This window comes from Rhinatrema bivittatum, chromosome 8 (genome assembly GCF_901001135.1).
Source record: "Rhinatrema bivittatum chromosome 8, aRhiBiv1.1, whole genome shotgun sequence".
Lineage (NCBI taxonomy): Eukaryota > Metazoa > Chordata > Amphibia > Gymnophiona > Rhinatrematidae > Rhinatrema > Rhinatrema bivittatum.
The window spans coordinates 4,514,590-4,540,510 of record NC_042622.1 but is presented as its reverse complement, the minus strand read 5'-3'; the positions used below and the strand labels follow the sequence as shown (position 1 = coordinate 4,540,510).

At 47.7% G+C, this 25,921-nt stretch overlaps 1 protein-coding gene across 4 annotated transcripts in view; it reads right to left on the bottom strand.

Annotated features, from left to right (window-relative positions):
• RAD21L1 (RAD21 cohesin complex component like 1) overlaps positions 1-25,921 on the bottom strand; it is a 775,557-nt gene that overhangs the window by 546,682 nt on the left and 202,954 nt on the right. For all 4 annotated transcript variants that reach the window (XM_029611932.1, XM_029611931.1, XM_029611933.1 and 1 more), the window contains exon 5: positions 5,027-5,100. In XM_029611932.1, the coding sequence (XP_029467792.1) occupies positions 5,027-5,100 (74 nt within the window). The remainder of the gene's footprint in view (positions 1-5,026; positions 5,101-25,921) is intronic.

Genomic DNA, 25,921 nt, shown 5'->3' with positions numbered 1-25,921 from the left:
GCATGCCCAGTAGGGGCCAGTCAAAGTTCTAGAAACTTTGACAGAAGTTTTCCGTGGTTGGGCTCCATCCTCGATGTCTCACAGGACAACCATCCTGCTTGTCCTGTGAGAAAACCTCTTCTCTATAACCCTTGCGCCTCAGGCGTCGCCGTTCAAAAGCCAGGCCGCTAGACAAAAGCGATCGGCCTGGTCAAAAAATACAGGTCCCTGCCGGAGAAGACGAGGTAGGCGACCGAGACGCAAGGGCCCGTCCAACTCCAGATTGACGAGATCCGCGAACCATGGTCTTCACGGCCACTCGGGAGCTACGAGAATGACCGGACCCCTGTGGAGCTCGATTCTTCTGAGAACTTTCCCCACCAGTGGCCACGGAGGGAACACGTACAGGAGTACGCCCGACGGCCAGGACAGAGCTAGTGCGTCCACGCCCTCCGATCCGTGCTCCCTCCAGCGGCTGAAGAACCGATTGGCCTTGGCATTGCGTAGAGTCGCCATGAGATCGAGGTGAGGAGGACCCCACCTGGTCACTATCAAAGCCATGGCCGCCTCTGAGAGTTCCCACTCTCCCGGATCGAGAACTTGCCGGCTGAGGAAATCCGCTTGAATGTTCTTCTTGTCCGCAATGTGGGAGGCCGCTAGGCATTGCAGATGAAGTTCCGCCCAGGAGAGGAGAAGACTCGCTTCCAGAGCTACCAGGGGCTTCGAGTACCCCCCTGGCGGTTGATGTAAGACGCCCCGGTGGAGTTGTCGGAGAGTACCCTCACTGCCTTGCCGCGGAGGAGAGGAAGGAACTCCTGAAGAGCCAGGCGCACCGCCAAGGTCTCCAAATGATTGATGTGCCAGCGAGATTGAGCTGGATTCCAGACGCCTTGAATGGACTGGGAGAGGCAAACCGCACCCCAACCCGAAAGGCTGGCATCCGTGATGACTATTGTCCACTGCGGAGCTTCGAGAGGCATCCCCCGAAGGAGATGTGGTAGGTAGAGCCACCACTTCAAATCGTCGACTGTAGAGGCGGAGAGTGGAAGGACCATCTGGAACTGCTCAGACACTGGCTTCCAGCGTGACAGCAAAGCTTTCTGCAACGGTCGCATATGAGCAAAAGCCCAAGGGACAAGATCTATGGTGGAGGCCATGGAACCCAGGACCTGCAGGTAGTCCCAGGCCATGGGAGAAGGCAGAGCCACCAGGTTTCGCATCTGCTCGATCAACTTGAGAGCTTGTGCGAGGGGTAAAGATACCTTGCCTGCACGGGTGTCGAAGTGGGCCCCCAAGAACTCTAACTTCTGGGAAGGCTGAAGGTTGCTTTTGGCGAAGTTTACTATCCACCCGAGGGAGGAGAGAAGAGTTAACACTCGATCCACTGCCTGTCGACAGGAAGCCGCCGACTTGGCTCTGATGAGCCAATCGTCTAGATAAGGATGGACAAGGATCCCTTCCCGGCGCAACGCCGCCGCGACCACCACCATGACCTTCGTGAAAGTACGAGGCGCCGTTGCAAGACAGAACGGAAGTGCCCGAAACTGGAAGTCGCAATTGAGGATGTGGAACCGGAGATTTAAAAGAATCAGTTTAAAAATCAGTTTAAAAGGTACCAAAGTTCCGAAGTCGCAGGTATTCAAATACCTCTGACTTCTGCAGCAGTTGACCAGAATTTTTCTTACTTTTTTTAACCTTTTTTGGCCCTTTTCTAGTCCTCAGGCTTTAATCCGGCAGTCAGACAGGCAGGAGTCAGCAGGGTCTCCCTGCTCTCTCCTTGGTGCTGAGGCTGTCACTCTGGTAGTCGCGGTGGATGGGGATGTGAAAATATGCCTCCGCGAGATCGAGAGAGGCGAGAAACTCTCCTGGACGGACCGCCGCTATAACTGTACGAAGGGTTTCCATACGGAAGTGGGGAACCTTCAGGGCGCGATTGACCCGCTTGAGATCCAGAATCGGGCGGAAGGACCCGTCCTTTTTGGGAACGATGAAGTAAATAGAATACTGGCCGGCGCCAAGCTCCCTCTCCGGAACCGGGACCACTGCCCCCAGATCCAGGAGCCTGGCCAGCGTCTGTAATACCATGGCCCTCTTGGACTGCCCGCACGGCGAGAAGAGGAACAGATCCGGAAGGGTGCGGACGATCTCGGGGGCGTAGCCATCCCTGATAATGTCGAGGACCCACTGGTCCGACGTGAATTTGACCCACTCCTCGAGAAATAAGGACATGCGGCCGCCGAGGTAAGGAACCGAGGAATGAGTCAACTGACCTTCATTGGGCGGAGGATTTGGGAGCGGTACGCGCAGGCTGTCCCTCCCGAAAAGGTCGGCGCCCGCGAAAGGACTGCAACCAGGACTGAGCTCGGGAGGAGCCTCGTGAAGAACCACCCCGCCCCCGAGAAGTAAAACGCCGTTGGCCCCGGAAGCAAGAACACATGGGCGCAGAGGGGCGCGAAGGCTTGGGGCGGTCCTCCGGGAGCCTATGGACCTTATCTTTCCCTAAGGATTCCATAAGCTTCTCAAGATCCTCCCCAAACAACATTTTACCTTTAAAAGGCAGGGTACCCAGTCGAGCTTTAGAAGACTGATCAGCCGACCAGTTGCGAAGCCAGAGGAGTCTCCGGGCCGATACCGCCGAGGCCATCGCCTTGGATTGAACCCGGACCAGGTCATAAAACGTGTCAGCCACGTATGCTATGACAGCCTCCAAACAATCCGCCTGTTCCGCCTCTGCCGACGGAAGAGCCTGTGCACCAAGGAGCTGTTGAACCCACCGGAGGCCCGCACGCAGCATGAGACTACTGCAGCAAGTAGCCCGGACCCCCAAAGCTAAAGATTCATGGATGCGCTTAAGATGTGACTCCAACTTACGGTCCTGCGGATCCTTGAGGGCCGTAGACCCTTCGACCGGGATCATAGTGTGTTTAGTGACCGCGGAGACATAAGAATCAACCGCGGGGTACCGAAACAGATCCAAGCCTTCTTCAGGAAGGGGATACAGTTTATCCATGGCGCGTCCCACCCTGAGAGCCCCCTCAGGAGCCTCCCACTCCCGTAAAATTAAAAGCTTTAGCATAAGGTGAAAGGGAAATGCCATGGCTGGGGCACTAAGCCCCCCTAGGACCGGATCCATATTCTTGGGCAGGAAGTCCAGTAGATTATCTACCTAGGGACCCTCCAGACCTAATTCCTGTAGGACGAAGGGGATAAGAGGCTCCAGCTCCTCCCTGCGGAACAAACGAAGAAATCTGGAGTCATCTCCCTCCAGCGGGGAGGTATCCACAGGATCTGGGGAGGGATCTGGGTCCAGAGAGACCGGAACCGTAAGAGGATCTGGTAGAGGAGCCACCCCGGGGACCACCTGGACCCTAACCGGCCCCTGGCGTTCCGCAGCCAGGCTAGTAGTCAACAGCGAGGAACGGGGCATTTTTGCAGGGGGAGGGTCGGGGAGGGGGGGTTCCTGCTCCTCATGCAAGCTAGCTAAATAAGATTTATGCATGAGGAGAACAAATTCAGCTGAAAACGGGACCCTGGAAAAATGGGACGGGGAGGTCGAGGGGGGGGTCAGTACTCACCTCCTGGGGGTCCACAGGGCTCAAATCGGGGGATAAATCACAAAAATCTGGCCCCCCAGCCCCAGGAAGCTCTGAAATCGGAGCCATTGAAAAATCCAAAATAGCTGCCGCTGAAGAATTCTGCCAGCTTAAAAACGGCCTGGCCAAGCCTGGGGGAGTCGATCCCCGGGCTAAATTTGTCCTCTCAGCCGAGGAGGGACCTTCCCCACCTGGCAGGTAAGCAGGGCAAAGACCCTGCTGTGAAAAACGGGAGTAAAAAAGCCCACATGCAAGACAAACTGCTTGTCTGGGCACAGCCCAAGCTGTGCTGAGAAAAAAAAAGTTGAAAAAAAAAGTTAAAACTCTTAAAGTGACAGCCTCAGCACCAAGGAGAGAGCAGGGAGACCCTGCTGACTCCTGCCTGTCTGACTGCCGGATTAAAGCCTGAGGACTAGAAAAGGGCCAAAAAAGGTAAAAAAAAAGTAAGAAAAATTCTGGTCAACTGCTGCAGAAGTCAGAGGTATTTGAATACCTGCGACTTCGGAACTTTGGTACCTTTTAAACGGATTTTTAAACTGATTCTTTTAAATCAGTAGTGACTGAGCGCAGCAGCGGGTCTAAAACCCTCTCGGCAGCCAGAAAAGTGGAGCGAGTCCCAGAGGGAGACGGTCCCACACCTGGAAGGTAACCCGGACTCAGACTATGCAGCGCAAAAGGGGCAAATAGCCCCGTGAGTCCGGCAAGAGCGAGGAGACGAAATCGTCTCCCAAGAAAAAAGAAAAAGACACTAGGGATAAAAAAAACCCCAGAAATATAACTTTTCTGAAGTACTTGCTTGAATCTAAGATGGAATAGAAAAGGCTGACAAGCCAGAGACAGAGAGCCGAAGGGGAGCTGTTGCACCTGCTGGGAGACAGACGAATACTGAAGGGGTTAGTGTACAGGTTCTCCCCTTAAAGGGACATCCTCACAATTCTGGTCTGTCTCCACCTGCTGGATAAGGGACATAATCCTCTGTCTGGACTGATCCTGGTACGTACAGGGAACTTAGCCTTTATAGTCAGCTGCACAGCCATGCCACTAAATATATCCAGCTAACCTAAAGTTAGTTAGACAACTTTCTCCAGCTAACTTTAGGAAGGTCTATGGGTCAACCAGACTTAGCTGGATAACTTATCCAGCTAACTCTGAATCTCAAGGTTAACCAGATAACTTGTACAGCTAACCAGATCTTCCCAGTTACACCCTCGGAATGCTAACATATCTGGCCAACTTTAGCCAGATAAGTAATATGGCTAGAATTTAGCTGGGTAAGTTCCCAAATATTAATTTAACCAGATAACTTCTGAGTTATCAAACTAAATGCTTCTGAGTATAGACCTCATTGTTCTTGCCATCTGACTCTATCTGCAGTTGCAAGTGTAATTTTAAAACAGTGCAAAGATATTCATTAGAAAAAGTGTCGCCAAAGCCAACATGAAGAATGCCCTTACCATAGTCCTCTCTCACAGTGATGTCTTCCACTCTGCTCTGGTTCAATGTGAAGTGTTCAGCAACATCAATTGCACTATGAAGATAGAACAAACCTCAACTGAAACATTCAGCATCATACTAGAAATACAGCATGCGGCACAGCTAGCCAGTTCTTTTTTGTATTTAGGGTACACACAAGATGTATGAAATTATGGCACTAAAAGCTAATTGGTTGCCTGGAAATTTTCAGACCACAAACCTCTTCCTGCCAAATGTGACTAGTGTCATGTGGTTGCTATGTTAGTCCATTTGAATGCATGGAAAAAAAGTTAACAAAAAAACACAATAAGAGAAAACTTTTTTATTGGACTAAGTAGTCATGAGTAGGATCTCCTTATGTTGAAATTTTTCCCAAGTGTGTGACTGTAAGTTCTGTGATATGTGTTGGCACATCCTCATGCAATGTACCATGCTGTAACCTATGCCAGCACACATCACAGGACCCCACAGTCACATACTTAGGAAAGCAAAGTTGTACACCTGTAAAGCAGAGTTGATTACCTGTAACAGGTGTTCTCCCAGGACAGCAGTATGTAGTACTCACATGTGGGTGACGTCACTGGACGGAGCCCTATCACGGAAAACTTTCTGTCAAAGTTTCTAGAAACTTTTGAATGGCACACTGAGCCTACTGTTGCGTCCGTCGGTGCTAGACGGCTTCGCCCTGTTTGCCTCACCTTATTCATGGCTCCTCCCGCTTACCTAGGAAAGATGGCTACCGCTGCGTCTACAAGCCGACCTCTCCAGCGTCCCCGGAATGACTATGGTGCAGCCTCCCACCATGTTCCTCCCAGGTACCTACTAGGGTGTGCGCGGTCCACCCACGTCTTTATTACAACCTTGGCGCGAATCTCGGGGGCGTTCCCCTTTGCTGACATCATGCCATCCAGGTATATAACCTATTCTAATTTGCTAGCTCGTTGAGCTAGCAAGGATTCGAATCCGTTCTTGTCTATGCTACTCTGCCGCTTCCGTGCTGCCGCTGGAAGCTCTCTCTCTGCCCTTCGGGGTAACTACTAACCTGGGTACCCGCTCCTCGGGGGCCCTCCGCTTTATTTCAGGTGCCTTACAGGGAACAGGTACTCGCTCCTCGAGGGCCTGCTCTCCCTGCCTCGGTGCCTGTACTTCTTCAACCTGGTGGAATCATTTCTACAGCAAACCCCTAGTGAGTACTCTAACTCTCAGTCTGTCTCATCCACAGTACTTCCCTGCTGGGAGACCTGCTTCGGAATCTTCCTATACCAACGGGGTGAGAAGGGCTCCCTCTGCCAAGGTCCCTGAGACTGCTATTACCAGACTGCCTCACTACTGCCACCTCTGGTGATACTCTTCAAGGTGTATAATAAAGAACTAACTGTGTTTGTGCATTTTGAGTCTAGCCTAGTACTGTGGCTCCTCACGGGGCTCCTCCCCATGGGCGTGGTCATCTACCACAGTACCCAAGGATCCACCCAAACACCGCTTAACCATAACACTTACTGAGAATGCCCAGCATGCCATGATCCCTGCAGTCTCATTTGTAGCAATAAGTGCGAGCGAAAAAATAAAATAATAAAACGTTTCGGACCCAACTCCGCGGGTTGGCGGGTGGGTTTCGTGAGGACTACATCCTGCTGTCCTGGGAGAACACCTGTTACAGGTAAGCAACTCTGCTTTCTCCCAGGCAAGCAGAATGATAGTCCTCACATATGGGTGATTAGCAAGCTACAGGCTGACTCATATTTGTATGGACCAACAGTATACAACTTGTGCAACAGGCACAACAACTGGTGTACTGTTGGTAAAAATGAGGCAGCCTGAAAATCACAGCAGATTGGATGTGGAAGGAGTTGGGATTATACTGGAAATAAGTTCTTCAAGACAGATTGGCCAAATGCAGAGTCTTGCCTTCCTTCCTTGTCCAGGCAGTAATGTGCTGCAAATGTATGAAGAGAACTCCAAATCGCAGCTTTGCAGATGTTAGCAATAGGTACTGAACGGTAGTGTGCTATGGATGTTGACATAGCCCTTACTGAGTGCGCTTTTACTCGCCCCTGGAGAGGAAGGCCTGCTTTCTCATAGCAGAATGCGATACAGTCTGCTAGCCAGTTGGAGAGAGTTTGTTTACCCACTGCAACTCCTGGCTTGTTTTTGTCAAAAGAAACAAAGAGTTGGGTGGATTTCCTATGGACTGCAGTGCGGTCTAGGTAAAATGCAAGTGCATGTTTACAGTCCATGGTGTGCAAACTTTTTCGCCCTGGTGAGAGTGGGCCCTGGGAAGAAAGTGGGCAAGACTATGGATTGGTTAAGGTGAAAATCCATTACCACCTTAGGTAGGAATTTTGGGTGAGTGCGGAGGACCACTCGGCCATGCAGGAACCTTGTGTAGGGTGAGTATGTGATAAGGCCTTGTAACTCACTGACCCTCCTAGCAGATGTAATAGCTACTAGGAAAAGGCCTTTCCATGTAAGAAATTTTACATCACAGGAATGCAAAGGCTCAAACGGAGATTGCATGAGCTTTGCAAGCATTACATTTAGGTCCCATTCTGTAACTGGTGGTCGAATGGGAGGCTTAAGTTGAAGTAAGCCCCTCATAAACCGACTCACTAGGGGTTGATCTGTTATTGGGCCATCTCCTATTTCTCATGGTCCGGTGTACATGTACAGAAGAAGTCTGGAGACCAGAATATGAGAGGTGCCATAGATAGTCTAATAGAGATGGAGTGGGGAAAGAAAAGGGGTCAATACCTTTTTGTGTGCACCAGTTGTTAAATCTAGTCCGCTTACAATGGTAAGATTTACATGTGGAAGGGTTTCGTGAAGCTACGAGAACCTGAGAGACTTGAGTTGAAAGATTGAGAGGTTGTAGAATCAAGCTTTCAACATCCAAGCTGTTAAGGCAAGGGTTTGTATGTTTGGGTGGCGTAATTTGCCGTGATTCTGTGTTATGAGATGGGGATCCGTGCCCAGACGAATGGGTTTCTGGACCGAGAGATCGAGAAGTATTGGAAACCATACTTGTCGAGGCCAGTACGGGGCTATGAGGATCATTGACCCTCTGTCCTGCTGTAGCTTCACGAGAGCTTTGGCTATGAGCGGTATCGGAGGATACGCATATAGGAGAGCTTTGTTCCAGGGGCGAGCAAAGGCGTCCCTCGTGAACGCTTGTCGACAACTGTGGAGGGAGCAGAACCTTTCCACTTTGTGGTTCAGTTTGGACGCAAAGAGGTCGATGGTTGGCTGACCCCAGCGTTGAAAGATTTTGCTCGCTACACAGGGGTTCAGAGACCATTCGTGGGGATGGAAACGTCGACTGAGACTGTCTGCTACGACATTCTATATGTCTGCCAGAGAAGTGGCCCTGAGATGCATGGAATGTGCCAGGTCCCATGCCCAGATCTGCACTGTTTCTTGGCAAAGCAGATACGAGCTTGTGCCTCCCTATTTGTTTATGTACCACATTGCTACTGTGTTTTCTGTTTGTATCAGCACATTCTTGTGTGAGAAGCAGTCTTTTATGCATAAAGGTAAAGGGCATAGCGTATCACTCAAAGTTCTAGAAATTTTATTTGAGACTGCTTTGAGCGAGGTCCACGTACTTTGCGTTTGGAGGTTGTTGACGTGAGCTCCCCAACCTAAGGTGGATGCATCCGTCATCAAGGTACTTGAGGAGCTGGCTGCTGGAATGGTAGGCCAGTCTGTAAAGTTGGTTCGTTTGTCCACCAACGAAGTAAGAAACGTAACTGGTGGGTGACTCATATTAGAGACGACAGTGGCTGAACAGCTTGGAGCCACTGAGAATTCAAAGTCCACTGAGTCCTTCTCATGGCTAACTTCGCCATAGGGGTAACATAGACTGTAGGCGCCACATGGCCCAGTAGTGTAAGAAATTGATGGGCAGAGGCTACTTTGCACATGCTCAGAGAATTTGCAAGTTTTGCAAGGTTGTGTGCACGATCGTTCAGCAGAAAAGATTTTGAGACTGTGGTGTCGAGGTCTGCCCCAATGAAGGTGAGGAGCTGAGACGGGTTCATATGTGATTTTTGATAGTTGATTAGGAATCCCAGGGAATGTAACAGAGTCATGGTGCTTTTTAAGGCAGCGAGAGCTTCTTGCTTGGATTGACTCCTGATGAGCCAATCGTCTAGGTAGGGAAAAACGTGAATGCTGTTTTTTCTTAGATGTGCAGCAGCTACTGCAAGGCATTTTGTGAACACTCGAGGTGCTGAAGCCAGTCCGAATGGTAGAACTCGGTATTGGAAATGTTTTTGCCCCACTATGAATCGTAGATACTTTCGATGTGGGGAAATGGGGATGTGAGCATAGGCATCTTGCAGGTCCAGAGAACAGAGCCAATCTCCTTGTTGTAATAAGGGAAGAATGGTCCCAAGGGAGACCATCCTGAATTTTTCTTTTTGAAGAAATCTGTTGAGATTGCGGATGTCTAGAATGGGACAGTGGTCACCTGTTTTCTTTGGAATTAGGAAATAGCGGGAGTAGATTCCTCTGCCTTGTTGAGCCCAGGGAATGGTTTCAACAGTCCTGGAATTCAGCAGGGTGGAGAGTTCTGACTCTAGATGAGATGTGTGGTTGTTTTGTGACCACAATGTAGTGGGTGGTGAATCCGGAGTTATCGTGAGAAATTTGAGATGGTATCCTTGGTTCATGATGGCTAACACCCACTGATCCGTGGTTATAAGGCGCCAGTTTTGTACGAAATAATGGAGGCGACCTCCTACAGGCAAGTCTGGTCTTGGATTGTTGGAGTGGCTGCTGCTCTCTGGAAATCTTTCAAAATCCAGCTGCCGGTCCTGTTTGAGGAGCTATTTGAGTCCTGGTTTGTTTTGTCTGGCGTGGACGTCCCAGTTGAAGTGGTCTTGCAGGTCGCACACTAGATGCAGGTGGGTAATATCGACGAGGTCGGTAGAAGGGTTTCCTAGTGTCTCTTCTTATGGGCTTTCGAGCTGAGGATGGATGCTCAGCCGGTAACTTTGAAAGCTGGCGAAGTGTCTCATGATGGTCTTTTGTGAGACAGCATCTTGACTTTTATCACCGAAGAGGTTGTCTCCGGTGCATGGAAGATCTGCCAGCATACCAGGGCTCCATTGATGATGTCACCCATATGTGAGGACTATTATCCTGCTTGTCCTGGGATAATAGGTGTTCTCCATGGACAGAGAACAAACAGCCACACAAGTGGGGGGAACATTGGGTCTTGCTCTTTCATAGCTTAGAAAGGCAAAAAAGACCTATCTGAGCATGCGTGGGAATTTCTGTATTACCACCACCGTGTGCCTTTTTCAGTCCATTTTCTAGCTAGTTTCACCTGATTGGACAGGAGAAAGGGATTGTGTGACTGTTTGTTCTGCTATCCACAGAGAACACCTGTTACAGGTACGCAACTTTGCTCAGTGGACAAGCAGGAACAATACAGTGGGGACTCTCCAGCTGAGTTTCAAGAAAGTTAACATGCCTATCTTTTATCTACTTGCAACTCGTTATAAAGAAACAGCTTGGCCGAATATACTGTTTGTGATTTCTGACCCAAAAAATAATTGCTATGATTCTGCTCGTGGGCCTAGCCACGAGCAGCCTCTAACCTCTAACTCGTTGTTCCTGAGGCCGCCTACAGCTTCCTTCTGCATGGCAGGCTTGCCGCCATGCTTCCTCGCAGCCTGGAGTCGCCGCCATCATCCTGCCTTCGCGGCAGGAGCCGCTGACGTGTTTCTCTCTCCTGCGCTGGCAGGGCTGCTGCCATCAGTGTCTTCTTTGTGGCCCAATGGCCGCCACCGGTGATTCTTTGCAGCCTGGGAGCCGCAGCCTGTCTCCCGCGGCCCGGAGGCCGCCATCAATGCTGGTATCTTCACGGCCCAGAGGCCGCCAATGTCTTCCTTTCTCTACGCGGCTGCAGGGAGCCGTTGCTGTTCCTTCCTATGCAGCCCAGAGGCTGCAGACGTCCTTCTTCCTCCTGTGTGGCATGGAGCCGCCTCCCACGCCTCGGGCGTGGGAGGCGGCTCCATGCCACACAGGAGGAAGCCATACTGCAGAGAGGACTCTGCAGTATGGCTGCCGCTGTCCCTGGTACTACCTCCTAAGTGCGCGGCTGCACCTCTTCTCTGAATTTAAAGGGCCAGCGGTGGGAGTAGCTCCTGGCTCCTCCTAGTGATGTCATCAAGGTGTTTCCTCTTCAGTCCTACAAAAGGGCTCAGCTTTCAGTTCTTCGTTGCTTTCGCAAGGAGTCAGTCATGGAGCTGGACTGCTCCTGGACCTTCTGTTCCAGCTCTTCGTTCCAGGAGACTCCAATGTCCACATCCACTTCTTCAAGGCACTCTGTTCTTCGTGGGAATTCCCTTGTCTTCATCTGAGGTTCCTGAACCTTCGTCTGCATCTTCGTTTCATGTCTTGGTCTCTCGTCGGATCCCATGTCCTTGTCTTCAGATGTCTTCGTCGTCCGACCTTCCTGATGTCCTCGCCTTTAGATCTTCCTGAAGTCCGTCGGGGACTGGAGAGAGAGGAGACCCAAGGAGAGATTACCTTTAAAATTTGGACTGGCCTCCAGAGGTTGAGGACGTTGCCCTGCCCCCGGAGTGACTGCCTTTAGTGGGTGAGGATGCTGACCCGGCCCCGGAGTGATTGTCTTCAGCGGGTGAGGACGCTGCCCTGGCCCCGGAAGTAGAAAACTCGCACCGCGTACGTCATCAGGAAGGGACCGGAAGGCTTGCAAAAGCCGGCCTCTCCTGCGGCAGAGACTCGGGGACTGGAGAGAGAGGAGAACCAAGGAGATATTACCTTTAAAATTTGGACTGGCCTCCAGAGGTTGAGGACGTTGCCCTGCCCCTGGAGTGACTGCCTTTAGTGGGTGAGGACGCTGACCTGGCCCCGGAGTGATTGTCTTCAGCGGGTGAGGACGCTGCCCCGGCCCCGGAGGTAGAAAAGTCGCGCCGCATACGTCATCAGGGAGGGACCGGAAGGCTTACAAAAGCTGGCCCCTCCTGCGGTGCGTAAGAGCCGCCGGCGTGTCACCTAAGCCGCGCCCGCCAAAGGGGCGCGAGGCTTTGTCCGAAAACCTCCGGATTGAGGACGGGAAGAACTTTGTGTTTCAACTTTAACAACTTCAAGTAAGATTGTTTTCATCAATTTATTCTATTCTCCACTCTTCTAATTCCCCCATGCCAGGGAAAACAAACAAAATAATTAAGAGCGCATAGAAAAAGGAGAATTTGCTTTTCTAATTATAATTTATACTTAAATAACTATGCCTCATACAAAAAGAAAGGCTCGTATAAAGGAGACTCAAACTTCTTCTCCCTTACCAACGCCATCGCAGCCTCAAATTTCTTCCTTTTTCAATGCAACAACTGGATAAACCGGAGAGGGGCCTGCTTTGAGTGTAGCTTTAGAGCGAGAAGCTAGCTCAATGGCCGATGACATCTCTCTAAGTCCCGGAGCTCCTAAAACTCCCTCCCCACCATCTGTAAAAGTACCTGGACAGACAGTGTTGGTTGAGGGCTCTGATGATTTACCTATAATTGGATTGCGGAGTGGAGACCTAGCCGAGGGGGGAGAGGAGGAATCTCAGCCTGGCTGGATATAATTCTGCACCAAAAACCTTCTCAAATTACTATGGACACTTTATGGACAGCTATAAAATCTTTGGAATTAGCAATTGTAAGATTAACTCAAACTACTGCTAACTCTCAACAGAGGATAATGAATGCTGAAGCTACTATATCTTTATCTCAAAATAAACTAGATAAATGTGAGGACAGACTTGAGAAATTAGAGAAAGTACAAGGTAATTTAGTTAAGTCCGAAATTAATAATTACAATAAAATGGAATTTATGGAAAATCAATTAAAATACTAATTTAAGAGTTGTAAATTTTCCTAAACAGGATCTGACCTTAGCGTAGGATATGTTTAAGGAATATTTACAATACATTTTGAAATTGCCTAGTCAAGCTCTACCAGCAATAGCGAAAGTGTACTATATTCCTGATAGAGGAAGGCAGAAGGAAAAAGTGCAGTTAGAAGTTCCCAACCTATCTGAAGTAATTGAAACTTCTATTGAAACAGATATTTCTTTGAGAGCTACGCTTATGGTATCCTTTATATTTTCCTCTGAAAGAGATACAGTACTACGTCTATTTTTTAGACATAGGATGGAAAAATTTCATGGCCAACAGACCTGGCAAGATCTACACAATATAGACGGAAAGAATTTTTGAAATTGAAACCTGAGGTCTTAGCAAGAGGAGCTGGATTCTTATTAAAATATCCTTGTAGATGTGAAATAAAATATATGGAGCAAAAATATGTTTTCTTAGAAATTTCTAAGTTGCAGGAGTTCTTAGATTCCCATCCCCCAGACTCAAGCTTAGGTTAGGAGTAAACAACTAAAACCAATTGTTCCTCTTAAATAGATGAGAGAAGTGTGATATAACTTCTCTTTGTATTGCTTACATTTCTTTATATCGCTCATTATATATTGTGTAACCCTGGCTTTCCTGAGAGAAAACAGAGAATTAGATTTATGACAAGTGTATATTGCCTTGTATTGAGATGTTGTACTCTCTGTATTCAAGTACAAATTTTGGTTTGTAAAGATTGTTGAAAATGCAGAAATAAAAAAAAAAAAAAAAGATCTTCCTGAAGTCCTCGCCTTCTGATGTCCTGTCTTTCCTGAACTCCGTCATCCAGTTGTTCTGCCTCTCGATGCCTCCTCGATCCTCTTGGTTGAGTGACTTGGGGGTCCAAAGTCCAGATGTCTTGTTCTCCAGTTCTCTCGACACCTCCCTGATGTTCTTGATTGAGTGTCCTGGGGGATGAAGTCCTGATGTCATGACGTTCCAGACATCTTCGTGTTCAGATGTCCTTGTCTTCATATTCTCTTGACGTCCTTGTCTTCAGATCCTTCGCTTTCAAGCATTCAGACCTTTTGGCTCCTTTTTCAGGCAAGCCTTCTTCTCGGATGTCCTGGTTCCGGATTTACCTCCTAGTGTGCTGCCATCCTCTGTTCAACTTCGGGATGGCATTCTGGTGCATCTTCCACGCCGGGTCTGAAGCCTTCCTTCTTCGGGTTGGCCTGTCAGGTGCGTCGATCATGCTGTGTCACCGAAGCTTTGTCCAGGACTGTTGCTGCTACGAGTCATGGCCAGATTCCTATTCATGTTGAGTTTTAACTCTTCTGTCGTCTTTCCATTCATCAAGTGTCTTCTTCAATGTTCCTGATGTGCTTCTCTTCAGCCTTGCCTTAGCCCTGTCCAGTACCTTCTTCTGACCTTGTCTTCAAGTATCGTCTGATCCTGACTTCAAGTATCGTCAGATCATGTCTTCAAGTATTGTCTAATCATGTCTTCAAGTATCGTCGTCTGACCTTGTCTTCAGTCTTCAAGTCTTGCCCAAGTCTTCGAGTTCCCGTCTTGTTCCAGCTCCATCGCCTGCCCTTAACCTCTGTCTGTCCTGACGCATTTGCAGTTCCCGTACGGCAGGTCTGAAAGGGCTATCAAGTGGCCGGTGGGCTACCCCAGAGACCAGCATTGCGCTGTTGGGTCTCTTCTGATCTGACAGGCTCGGCAGAGGTCAGAGTCCCTGGTCTTCAGCCTGTCCGCCTAAGCTTGGACACGTCTTACTTGCCTCGGCGCTTCTATGGAGCTCTCTGCAGTCGCGCCATGGTCCAAGGGCACACCAACCTCTCCAGATTTGGGACTGCTCCCTAGCGCTCCCTCAACAATAATGTTTTGTAAAGGTATGTATAGATGACTAGTAGCTGCTTTACAGATATCCAGAACAGATGTTGAATTAAGGTGTGCCCTAGAAGTTGCTACTGCTCTAAACTGATGGGTTTTTACAGCCTGCATAAGATATAGTTCTAGTTCAATGGCTGTTACACTGAGATGTGCATTAAATTAGTCATCTAGAGACAGTCTCTTTCTTGACTGGCAAGACTTTATTGTTATCATTAGAGATAACAATGTGGTGAGAATAGCCTCACCAACTGTGAGGCTATTCTCACCACCCTCTCTGCTATGGGCTTCAAACAGATCATCAACAAGCCCACCCACAAAGCAGGCCACACGCTGGACCTTATTTTCATTAACGCTGGCATCTCGCACTCATCCTCCCCTGAATGTACACAGGTCCCTTGGTCGGATCACTAATTAATCTCCGCCACTTTCTCCTTGACACAAACCCATGCCACCTACCCCATTCAATCATCGTTCCTCTACAGAAGAAACTGTTCCTCAGAAGTCCTCAGCAACCACTTGGCTAATGAACTTCCGCATATTGACCTTTCAGACCCCAACTCAGCCCTTCTATCTTGGAGCAACATTACAGAATCAGTAGCAAACAAATTATGTCCTCTAGCAACAAAAAAACTCAACCCCATCTACCCAAAAAAACAACCGTGGTTCACCAACGAACTCCGTAAACTCAAACAAAACCTCAGACGGAAAGAAAGCAATTGGCGCAAAACCTCATGTTCCAGCACACTATCCGCATACAAGCTCGCTCTCCACCACTACAAGAACTCCACCCTAAGGGCAAAAAGGGATTTCTATGCCCACAAGATTCACGACCTTATTTTCGACGCCAAAGCATTATTCTCCTACGTAGCAGATCTAACTCAAGCTAACGCCCCAATGATCCCTAATGACCAAGCTCAATCCAAAGCCGACGAACTAACGCTGTACTTCCAAAACAAAATCTCCAATCTCGTAACCCAGTTACCCCCAACCCCTCCTCTACTACTAGCTCCTACCATCTCCCTAACAAGATCATCTTCCTAGAATCGTTTGAACCCACCACAGCTTCAGAGATCCAATCTCTAGTAAAGAAATGAAACCCTCATCCCCATCCACTCGACCACATCCCTACAAAATTGCTGCTGCTAATACCCGACACCATCTCCAAAACCTTAGCCGATATCATAAACTGTTCCTTATCTCAGGGAATCTTCCCAGAGGCTTTAAAATTGGCATCTCTGAAACCTCTCCTAAAGAAACCGAATCTTGATCCAAAAGATCCCAACAATTTCCGCCCCATTTCCAATCTCCCTTTTGTGGCCAAGATAATGGAAAAATTGGTCAACGTTCAACTTTCCGATTACCTAGAAGACCATAAAATACTGCACCCCACCCAATTTGGGTTCCGCAAGGCATTAAACACTGAAACCCTTCTCATTTCACTTACTGACTACCTCATCATGGGCCTGGACAAAGGCCAATCCTTTATACTAATTCTCGTCGACCTGTCTGCGGCCTTTGACACCGTCAACCATTCCATCCTCCTCAACCGATTGGCGGACATCGGAATCTCAGGAATGGCTTTCTCAAGGTTCAAATCTTTCCTTAGTAACAGAGGTTACAAGGTAAAAATCAATAGCAAAGAATCCCTCCGCTAGGACTCATCACTGGAAGTTCCGCAAGGTTCCTCCCTCTCCCCCACCCTTTTCAACATTTACCTTCTTCCATTTTGCCAGCTGCTAACTAACCTCAAACTAAAACACTTCCTTTATGCCGACGATGTGCAAATACTGATCCCCATCAAAGAATCTATTACCAAAACACTCTAGCACTGGGAAACCTGCAGACGAGAGATTAACCTTCTTCTCTCTAGTCTAAACCTGATACTAAACGCAGCGAAGACAGAACTCCTCCTCATCTCCCCGGAAAACAGTAATATCACACTAAGCGCACCATCTAACATCTTCGTCACCCAAGCAAGAGACCTAGGAGTTCTACTCGACAACAGGTTGAATTTAAAATCATTCATCAACCGCACCACCAAGGACGGCTTCTACAAACTGCAAGTACTAAAAAGAGTCAAACCACTCCTCCACTTCCAGGACTTCAAAACGGTTCTCCAAGCCGTGATTTTCTCTAAGATAGATTACTGCAATTCTATCTTACTAGGTCTCCCTTCCTCCTCCATTAAACCTCTTCAGATGCTCCAAAACGCGATAGCTAGAATCCTGACAAACACCAGAAGAAGAGATCACATCTCTCCCATTCTCAAAAATCTGCACTGGTTACCAATACATTTCAGAATCCTCCATAAGTCCATGACCATCATCCATAAAACCATTCATTCCCAAGCCCCTCTTAGCCTTCAAATCCCACTCAAACTACACTCCTCTTTCAGACCCATCAGAGAAGCCTACAGAGGATTGTTACATGTTCCCCAATCCAAAGTGACACACCACCTCGCCTTCAGGGAACGAGCCTTCTCCACTGCGGGACCTTCCATCTGGAATGCAATGCCCCCGGACCTCAGACAGGAACCATGCTTATTAACATTTAGAAAAAGACTTAAGACTTGGCTATTTAGACAAGCCTTTCCTGAATCTCACTGACTCCTCTAATGGGCCTTATGAACTGTCTGTTACAACCATCATGTTACATCCCAGCACTATGTAAACAGTTGTTCCTGTTTTTACTCCTAAAACTACTCAGGCTTCTTTTCTTATCCCAGTTCCTGCTTCCCCTGTTTTATTGTAACTTTCTTGCTTCTCTCCACCTGTTAAATGTTAGGTTTTTTCACTCCCCTTGTTACTTGTAAACCAGCATGATGTGATTCTATCATGAATGCCAGTATAAAAAAAAAGCTTTAAATAAATAAATAAATAAATAAATAAATCATTATAAAAAAGAAACAGCTGTGAGGATTTTAAGATTTTGTCCTATTAAAATAGAAGAGGATGGCCCTCCTAAATTCTAATGCAGTGCTTCTCAACCTAGATCTCAGGGCACACCTAACCAGAAAGGTTTTCAAGATATCCATTGCTTCCATTGTATGCAAATCTATCGCATGCATATTCATTGTGGATATCCTGAAAACCTGACAGGCTAGGTGTGCCATGAGGCTGGGTTGAGAAGCACTGATCTAATATACAGAATGTTGTGTTGGTAACGGATTTGGTTTGGGGAAAAATGTTGGGAGTACTATTGCGTGATTGAAATAAAGTTATGAGACTAACCTGCAAATAAATCTTGGATGAAATATAGAAACATAGAAATGATGGCAGAAAAGGACCAAATGGTCCATCCAGTATGATCAATAAGCTTATAAGAACATGCCATACTGGGTCAGACCAAGGGTCCATCAAGCCCAGCCTCCTGTTTCCAACAGTGGCCAATCCAGGCCATAAGAACCTGGCAAGTACCAAAAAACTAAGTCTATTCCATGTTACCGTTGCTAGTAATAGCAGTGGCTATTTTCTAAGTCAACTTAATTAATAGCAGGTAATGGACTTCTCGTCCAAGAACTTATCCAATCCTTTTTTAAACAGGTTCTTGTGGCCTGGTTTGGCCTCTGTTGGAAACAGGATGCTGGGCTTGATGGAACCTTGGTCTGACCCAGCATGGCAATTTCTTATGTTCTTATTGGTTAAGGGTGGTAACTGCCACACCAGCAAGTTACTTCAAGCACTCTTTTCTTCATTTTCTCATTCTTTAGCCTTTAGCGATCCACAGTATTTATCCCATGTCCTTTTGAATTCTTTCACTGTTTTGGTTTTCACCACCTCCTCCGGAACGGCATTCCAGGCATCCACCACCTTTTCTGTAAAGATATATTTTCTGGCATTAGTTCTGCGACGTCCTCTCTGGAGTTTCATTTCATGACCCTAGTTCTACTGATTTATTCCAACAGAAAAGGTTTGACATTTGTATATCATTAAAACCTTTCAGGTATCTGAATGTCTGCATCATATCACCCTTGCACCTCCTCTCTTCCAAGGTATACATATTCATAGCCTTCAGTCTCTCCTCATAGGTTTTCTGATACTGACCCCACACCACTTTAGTAACCCTTCTCTGGAACTCCTCCATCCTTTTTGAGATAAGGGCTCCAGAGCTGAGCACATTATTCCAGGTGAGGCCTCACCAAGGATCTTTACAAGGACATCACCACCTCCATTTCTTACTGGTTATTCCTCTCTCCTTGCAGCCCAGCATTCTTCTGGCTTTAACTATCGCCTTGTCACTGTTGCGTCCGTCGCTCCTAGACAGCTTCACCCCGTTTGCCTCACCTTATTCACGCCTCCTCCCGCTTACCTGGGAAAGATGGCTACTGCCGCGTCTACAAACTGACCTCTCTGGCGTCCCTGGAACGGCTATGGTGCAGCCTCCCGCCATTGCTCCTCCCAGGTACCTACTAGGGTATGCGCGCGCGCGCAACCCACGTCTTTGTACCACCCTTGGCGCGAAACTCGAGGGCGTTCCCTCATGCTGACGTCACGCCATCTGGGTATATTACCTTCACTAATTTGCTAGCTCCCCGATTTAGCAAGGACTCAAATCCATTCTTGTCTACGCTACTCTGCCACTTCCGTGCTGCCGCAGGAAGCTCTCTCTCTGCCCTTTGGGGTAACTGCTAACCTACCGTGTTTCCCCGAATATAAGACAGCGTCTTACTTTCTTTTTACCCCCAAAAGTCCCACTATGTCTTACTTTCAGGGTATGTCTTATATTGGAAAAACAGTCGAATTTTTTAAATACCTGTCGGAGGGCCGCGTGGGTCCAGGCGGCTGGCGGCGGGAGCCGGGTGGTCGCGTGTTACCGTAAATCTAGGCCGCGGGCGGGTGGGCGCTTGTTCCAGGCGGCGGCGGCGGGGGGGGGCGCGGGTGGACGCGCGTTAAATCTAGGCCGCGGGCGGGTGGGCGCTTGTTCCAGGCGGCGGGTGGACACGCGTTAGTTCGAGGCGGGCGGCGGGTGGTCGCGTGTTAAATCTAGGCCGCGGGCGGGTGGGTGCTTGTTCCAGGCGGCGGGTGGACGCGCGTTAGTTCGAGACGGCCGGCGGGCGGTCGCGTGTTAAATCTAGGCCGCGGGCGGGTGGGCGCTTGTTCCAGGCGGCGGGGGGGGGGGGGGGGGGGGGGGCGGGTAGACGCGCGTTAGTTCGAGACGGCCGGCGGGCGGCGGGTGGTCGCGTGTTAAATCTAGGCCGGGTCGCACAGGCGCGCATTCATTCACTGCCGGTGGGGCAGCCCCCACCGGCAGTGAATGAATGCGCGCCTGTGCGACCCCTGCGATTCGATGCTCAAGGCAGTCACATGCCGTGACGTCACGGCACGTGGCTGCCTTGAGCTTCGAATCGCAGGGGTCGCATTCATTCACTGCCGGTGGGGGCTGCCCCACCGGCAGTGAATGAATGTGCGCCTATGCGACCCGGCCTAGATTTAACACGCAACCACCCGCCGCCCGCACGGCCGTCTCGAACTAACGCGCGTCCACCCGCCCCCCCCCCCCCCCCCCCCCCCCCGCCGCCGCCTGGAAACAAGCGCCCACCCGCCCGCGGGCCTAGATTTAACACGCGACCACCCGCCGCCCGCCGGCCGTCTCTAGAACTAACGCGCGTCCACCCCGCCGCCTGGAACAAGCGCCCACCCGCCCGCGGCCTAGATTTACGGTAACACGCGACCACCCGGCTCCCGCCGCCAGCCACCGGGACCCACGCGGCCCCTCGACAGGTATTTAAAAATAATACATTAGCCGACCCCCCTAAAATTCCCACTACGTCTACTATCAGGGGTGTCTTACTATCGGGGAAACACGGTAGGTACCCGCCTCCTTGGGGCCTCTGCTTTATTTCAGGTGCCTTACAGGGAACAGGTACTCGCTCCTCGAGGGCCTGCTCTCCCTGCCTTGATGCCTGTACCTTCTACAACATACCTGGTGGAATTGCATATCTACAGCAAAAACCTAGTGAGTACTCTAACTCTCAGTCTATCTCATCCACAGTATCTCCTCGCTAGGAGACCTGCTGCGGAACCTCCTGACATCATCTAGGAGAGAAGGGCTCCCTCTGCCGAGGTCCCTGAGACTGCAACTATGGACTGCCTCACTACTGCCACCTGGTGGCTCTCTTCAAGCTGTCTAATAAAGAACTATTGTGTTTTTGTATAGTACGAGTCTAGCCCAGTGCTGTGGCTCCTCACGGGGCTCCTCCCTGTGGGAGTGGTCATCTCCACAGCACCCAAGGATCCACCAAAATACACGTAACCATAACAGTCACATTGCTTCACCATTTTCAGATCGCCAGAGACTATCTCCCCAAGATCCACTCTTGGTCCATGTACATCAGCCTTCCCCACCCCAGCCCACCCCAATTATATACAACTCTTTTGGATTACCGCATCCAAGATGCATGACTCTGCACTTCTTGGCATTGAATCCCAGCTGCCAAATCTTCAATCACTCTTCAAGCTTTCATAAATCACTTTTCATTCCCTCTACCTCTTCAGATGTGTCCACTCTGTTGCAGATCTTGGTATCATCCGCAAATAGACAAACTTTACCTTCTATCCCTTCCACAATGTAGCTCACAAAGATATTGAACAGAGCTGGTCCCAATACCAGTCCCTGTGGCACTCCACTTAACACAGCTCTCTCTTCAGAGTAGGTTCCATTTACCATTAAACGCTGTCTCCTATCAATCAGTTTGAAATCCAAGCCACCACCGTGACACTCACTCCGAAGCTTCTCATTTTGTTCACAGGCCTCCTATGTGGGATGGTATCAAAAGCTTTGCTGAAATCCAAATAGATGACATTGAGGGCTCTTCCTCGACCCAATTCTCTTGTCACTCAATCAAAAAATATCATCCAGATTTGTCTGACAGGACCAGCAGCATGGTGAATCCATGCTGCTTCGGGTCCAGCAATTTACTGGAAATGTCTCCATTAATTCTCCCACGCCCGAGATGAGCTAACCAGCCTGTAGTTTCCAGCCTTCTCTCTATGGTCCCACTCTTATGAAGTGGGACCACAACCACTCTTCTCGAATCTCGCAGCACCATTCCCATTTCCAGGGATCTATTGAACAGGTCATTTAGTAGACCCACCAGGAAATCCTCTGAGTTCTCTTAGTATCCTGGGATATACCTCATCTGGCCCCATGGACTTGTCCATATTCAATTTTCCTAGCTCTTCTGTAAAAGGAGTTGTGACTAGCCCATTCCCTTCTATAGTCTTGTCAACCAGCAATGGTCCTTCTCCAGGGTCTTCTTTAGTGAACACCAAACTGAAGTATTTGCTTAATATTTCTGCCATTTCCTTGTTTGTCTCGACACATTGCTCCTCGCCCCCTTTCAATTTCACTATACCACTTCAGGCTTTCCTTCTTTCTCTTATATATCTGAAAAATGTTTTGTCACCTCTCTTTATCTCTTGGGCAATCCTTTCTTCAGCTTGACTTTTTGCTTTTCTTACACCTTCCCTCATGGGGGTGAATGGTTAACATCAGCATATTTCTGAAGATTTGGTATATGAAGAATAAACGAATAATGCTTGAAGTTCACTGAGTCTGAGAGTTGAGGTAAAACAGAGTTACTTACATGTAATACGTGTTCTCTGAGGACAGTCCTTACTCATAGTGACATCATCTGATGGAGCTTGTCATGGAAAAATTATATCAAAGTTTGTAGAATTTTGACTGCACCTCTCTGGGCTTGCCCACACATGCCATTATACCAAGCATCCATGAGGGGTCCCTTCAGTCTCATAATTTAGCAACAAAGACAATTTTTGAGAAACCAAATCCACAAGGAGGTGGATGGGTTTTATGAGAACTGAAATCCTATGTCCTCAACGAATACCTGTTACAAGTAAACAACACTGCTTTCTCCAAGGCCAAGAGAATAGCAGTCCTCGCACATGGGTAATCCCTAACTACAGTTTTCCTCCAACAAAAAGGAGAAATTACTACTTAGCTGATAATTTCCTTTCCTTTAAGGAATGGACCCAGAAAGCAACAAGGTAGGCTATCTAAAAAAGCCGTGAGGAACAACAAAGAAATAGATGCCAATAAAGTATTTTCCAAAATCTTTAATGGGTGGAGACGTATGGGACAATTGATAAAATTTGCCCGACTCAGGCCTAGTTTCGCCACCTTCTAGTGGCTGCCTCAGGGGCTATGGATAAACATACATATTGACACAATAAATAATAATACATATTAAACATGAATAAATGTGTAAAACAAGATAACTTAAATAATAAATAAATATAAAATCAATAAAAACAATAAAAATCATTAAAAAGAACCTCACGTCAAACTAAATTGAATGAGACAAACCAGAAGACATGCCATGAAATAATGTAGATAGAGTAACAGAGCATAAAACTGACACCAATCTAGAGTGTAGTGCCTCATTCTGAAAGTACCTAAAAGATCAGTCAGAAACCTACGTATATTGAAAATCATTATATACTAAACTGCATTGGCTCAAACTATCTATTAAAGAAATTGAAAAAATTAATAATAAAAAAGTATACCTCAAAATGACTTCACAAATGTGAAAAACAAATTGAAATGAATCACATATGGAATGTGTGTTCAAAAGTCAACCGCAGTGCAAACGTATCTGTAAAGATGACAATGAGTGAATAAATAATCAAATATTGAATGAATGAGAGATTGAAAAAATATAGGAGGGAAAGGGGGGAATTATGGTACCACACCTTTAATGAAGCAGACTGCACTTAAAAATCTAACGGTTCCATTCAACCAAATGGTGCTTACTAAAAGGGGTACAAGAAGAGAATGAATCATTCATAAAATGCACAGATATAAATTAAAATCAGAGTGACTGGATATAACTTAGAAAATTCAAATGTGTCTGACAGAGTGCAGTGAAAATAAACACAAAACCTATTGTGTATTATGAGATGACGGCGCTGAAAATAAACGAATGCAGCGTTTCAGTACAACTAATGGATAATGACACAGTGGAGGGTTAAAGCCGTGTAAGACTAAAAAATAAGCTTGGTTACACACAAACGCATAACTAAAGGGGTGCAAGGGGAATGGAAATAAACTGACCATCAAACCGAAGCCGTGGTATGTTAAACCAAGGACGCTAAAAAATCGGGAACGCAGCATTACAGTGCAGTTTGTAAATTATAACGGAGTGAACTTATAAATATATGATTAGATTATGCACAATATCTTGAGCTTTAAAAACCAACAATTGTTGCTTATGAATTATAACAGAGTGGACATACGAATAAATGGTTAAAGAACGTATGGATCTAGACAATTATGAATCTAAAAAATACACAATATATTGAGCTTTAAAAACCAAACAGATATTTTTATCGTGTAACCTGTGGGTAGGCATGTCGTCTCCACTCGTATCAATACATAAGGGGAACAATGTAACCACGAAATATTGAAAGGGAGTTTGGCGCCAAAAGGTATGTCAATCACTAGAGGGGGTGTGGAAAATTGGCCAGAGGTGTGGCTTAATCAGGAGTGCAGTGTATTTATAACGTTGCAAGACAACGAAATAGATTGACAATTATGTGATTAAAGGGAATTGTGTCGTGACCAAGTGATGAGAAAGATGGAAGGAATATCGAAAAAGTTTTTACCATGAAAAATGAAAAAGTATTTCTCACAGGACAAGCAGGATGGTAGTCCTCACATATGGGTGACATCACAGGATGGAGCCCTGTATGGAAAACTTTTCTGTCAAAGTTTCTACAAAGCTTTGACTGACACTGGCACACTGAGTGCACTGAGCATGTTCAGCCTGCAATTATCCCTGTGAGCCACAGGTGTCTCCCTCAGTCTTCTTTTTTCCACTCTGCAGTAAGCATAGCGGTTAAGAGCTCTGTGAGAAATTCTAACACTTTTTCCTCAAGGAAAGACAAACTTTTACTTCACAAACACTTTTCCCTGCACGGGTCTCCTTCCGCATAAGTTCATCCTGTCAGACAAATCTGATTGACTTTTTTGACTGGGTAACCAAGGAATTGGATCGAGGAAGAGCACTCGATGTCATCTACTTGGATTTCAGCAAAGCTTTTGACACTGTCCCGCACAGGAGACTGGTGAATAAAATGAAAAGCTAGGAGTGAGTGCCGAGGTGGTGGCCTGGATTGCAAACTGGTTGACGGACAGAAGACAATGTGTGATGGTAAATGGAACTCTCTCTGAAGAGAGAGCGGTTTTAAGCGGTGTACCGCAGGGATCGGTGTTGGGACCGGTCCTTTTCAATATCTTTGTGAGCGACATTGCGGAAGGGATAGAAGGTAAGGTATGTCTTTTTGCGGATGACACTAAGATCTGCAACAGAGTGGACTCGCCGGAAGGAGTGGAGAGAATGAGACGGGATTTAAGGAAGATGGAAGAGTGGTCGAAGACATGGCAGCTGACATTCAATGCCAAGAAGTGCAAAGTCATGCATATGGGGAATGGAAATCCGAATGAACTGTATTCGATGGGGGGAGAAAGGCTGATGGTGCACGGAGCAGGAGAGAGACCTTGGGGTGATGGTGTCTAATGATCTGAAGTCGGCGAAACAATGTGACAAGGCGATAGCTAAAGCCAGAAGAATGCTGGGCTGCATAGAGAGAGGAATATCGAGTAAGAAAAGGGAAGTGATTATCCCCTTGTACAGGTCCTTGGTGAGACCTCACCTGGAGTATTGTGTTCAGTTCTGGAGACCGTATCTCCGAAGAGACAGAGACAAGATGGAGGCGGTCCAGAGAAGGGTGACCAAAAAGGTGGAAGGTCTTCATCAAATGACTTATGAGGAGAGATTGAAGAATCTAATATGTACACCCTGGAGGAAAGGAGGAGCAGAGGTGATATGATACAGACTTTCAGATACTTGAAAGGTTTTAATGATCCAAAGACAACGACAAAACCTTTTCCATAGGAAAAAAATCAGCAGAACCAGGGGTCACGATTTGAAGCTCCAGGAGGAAGATTCAGAACCAATGTCAGGAAGTATTTCTTCACGGAGAGGGTGGTGGATGCCTGGAATGCCCTTCCAGAGGAAGTGGTGAAGACCAGAACTGTGAAGGACTTCAAAGGGGCGTGGGATAAACACTGTGGATCCATAAATCAAGAGGCCGTCAATAAAGAG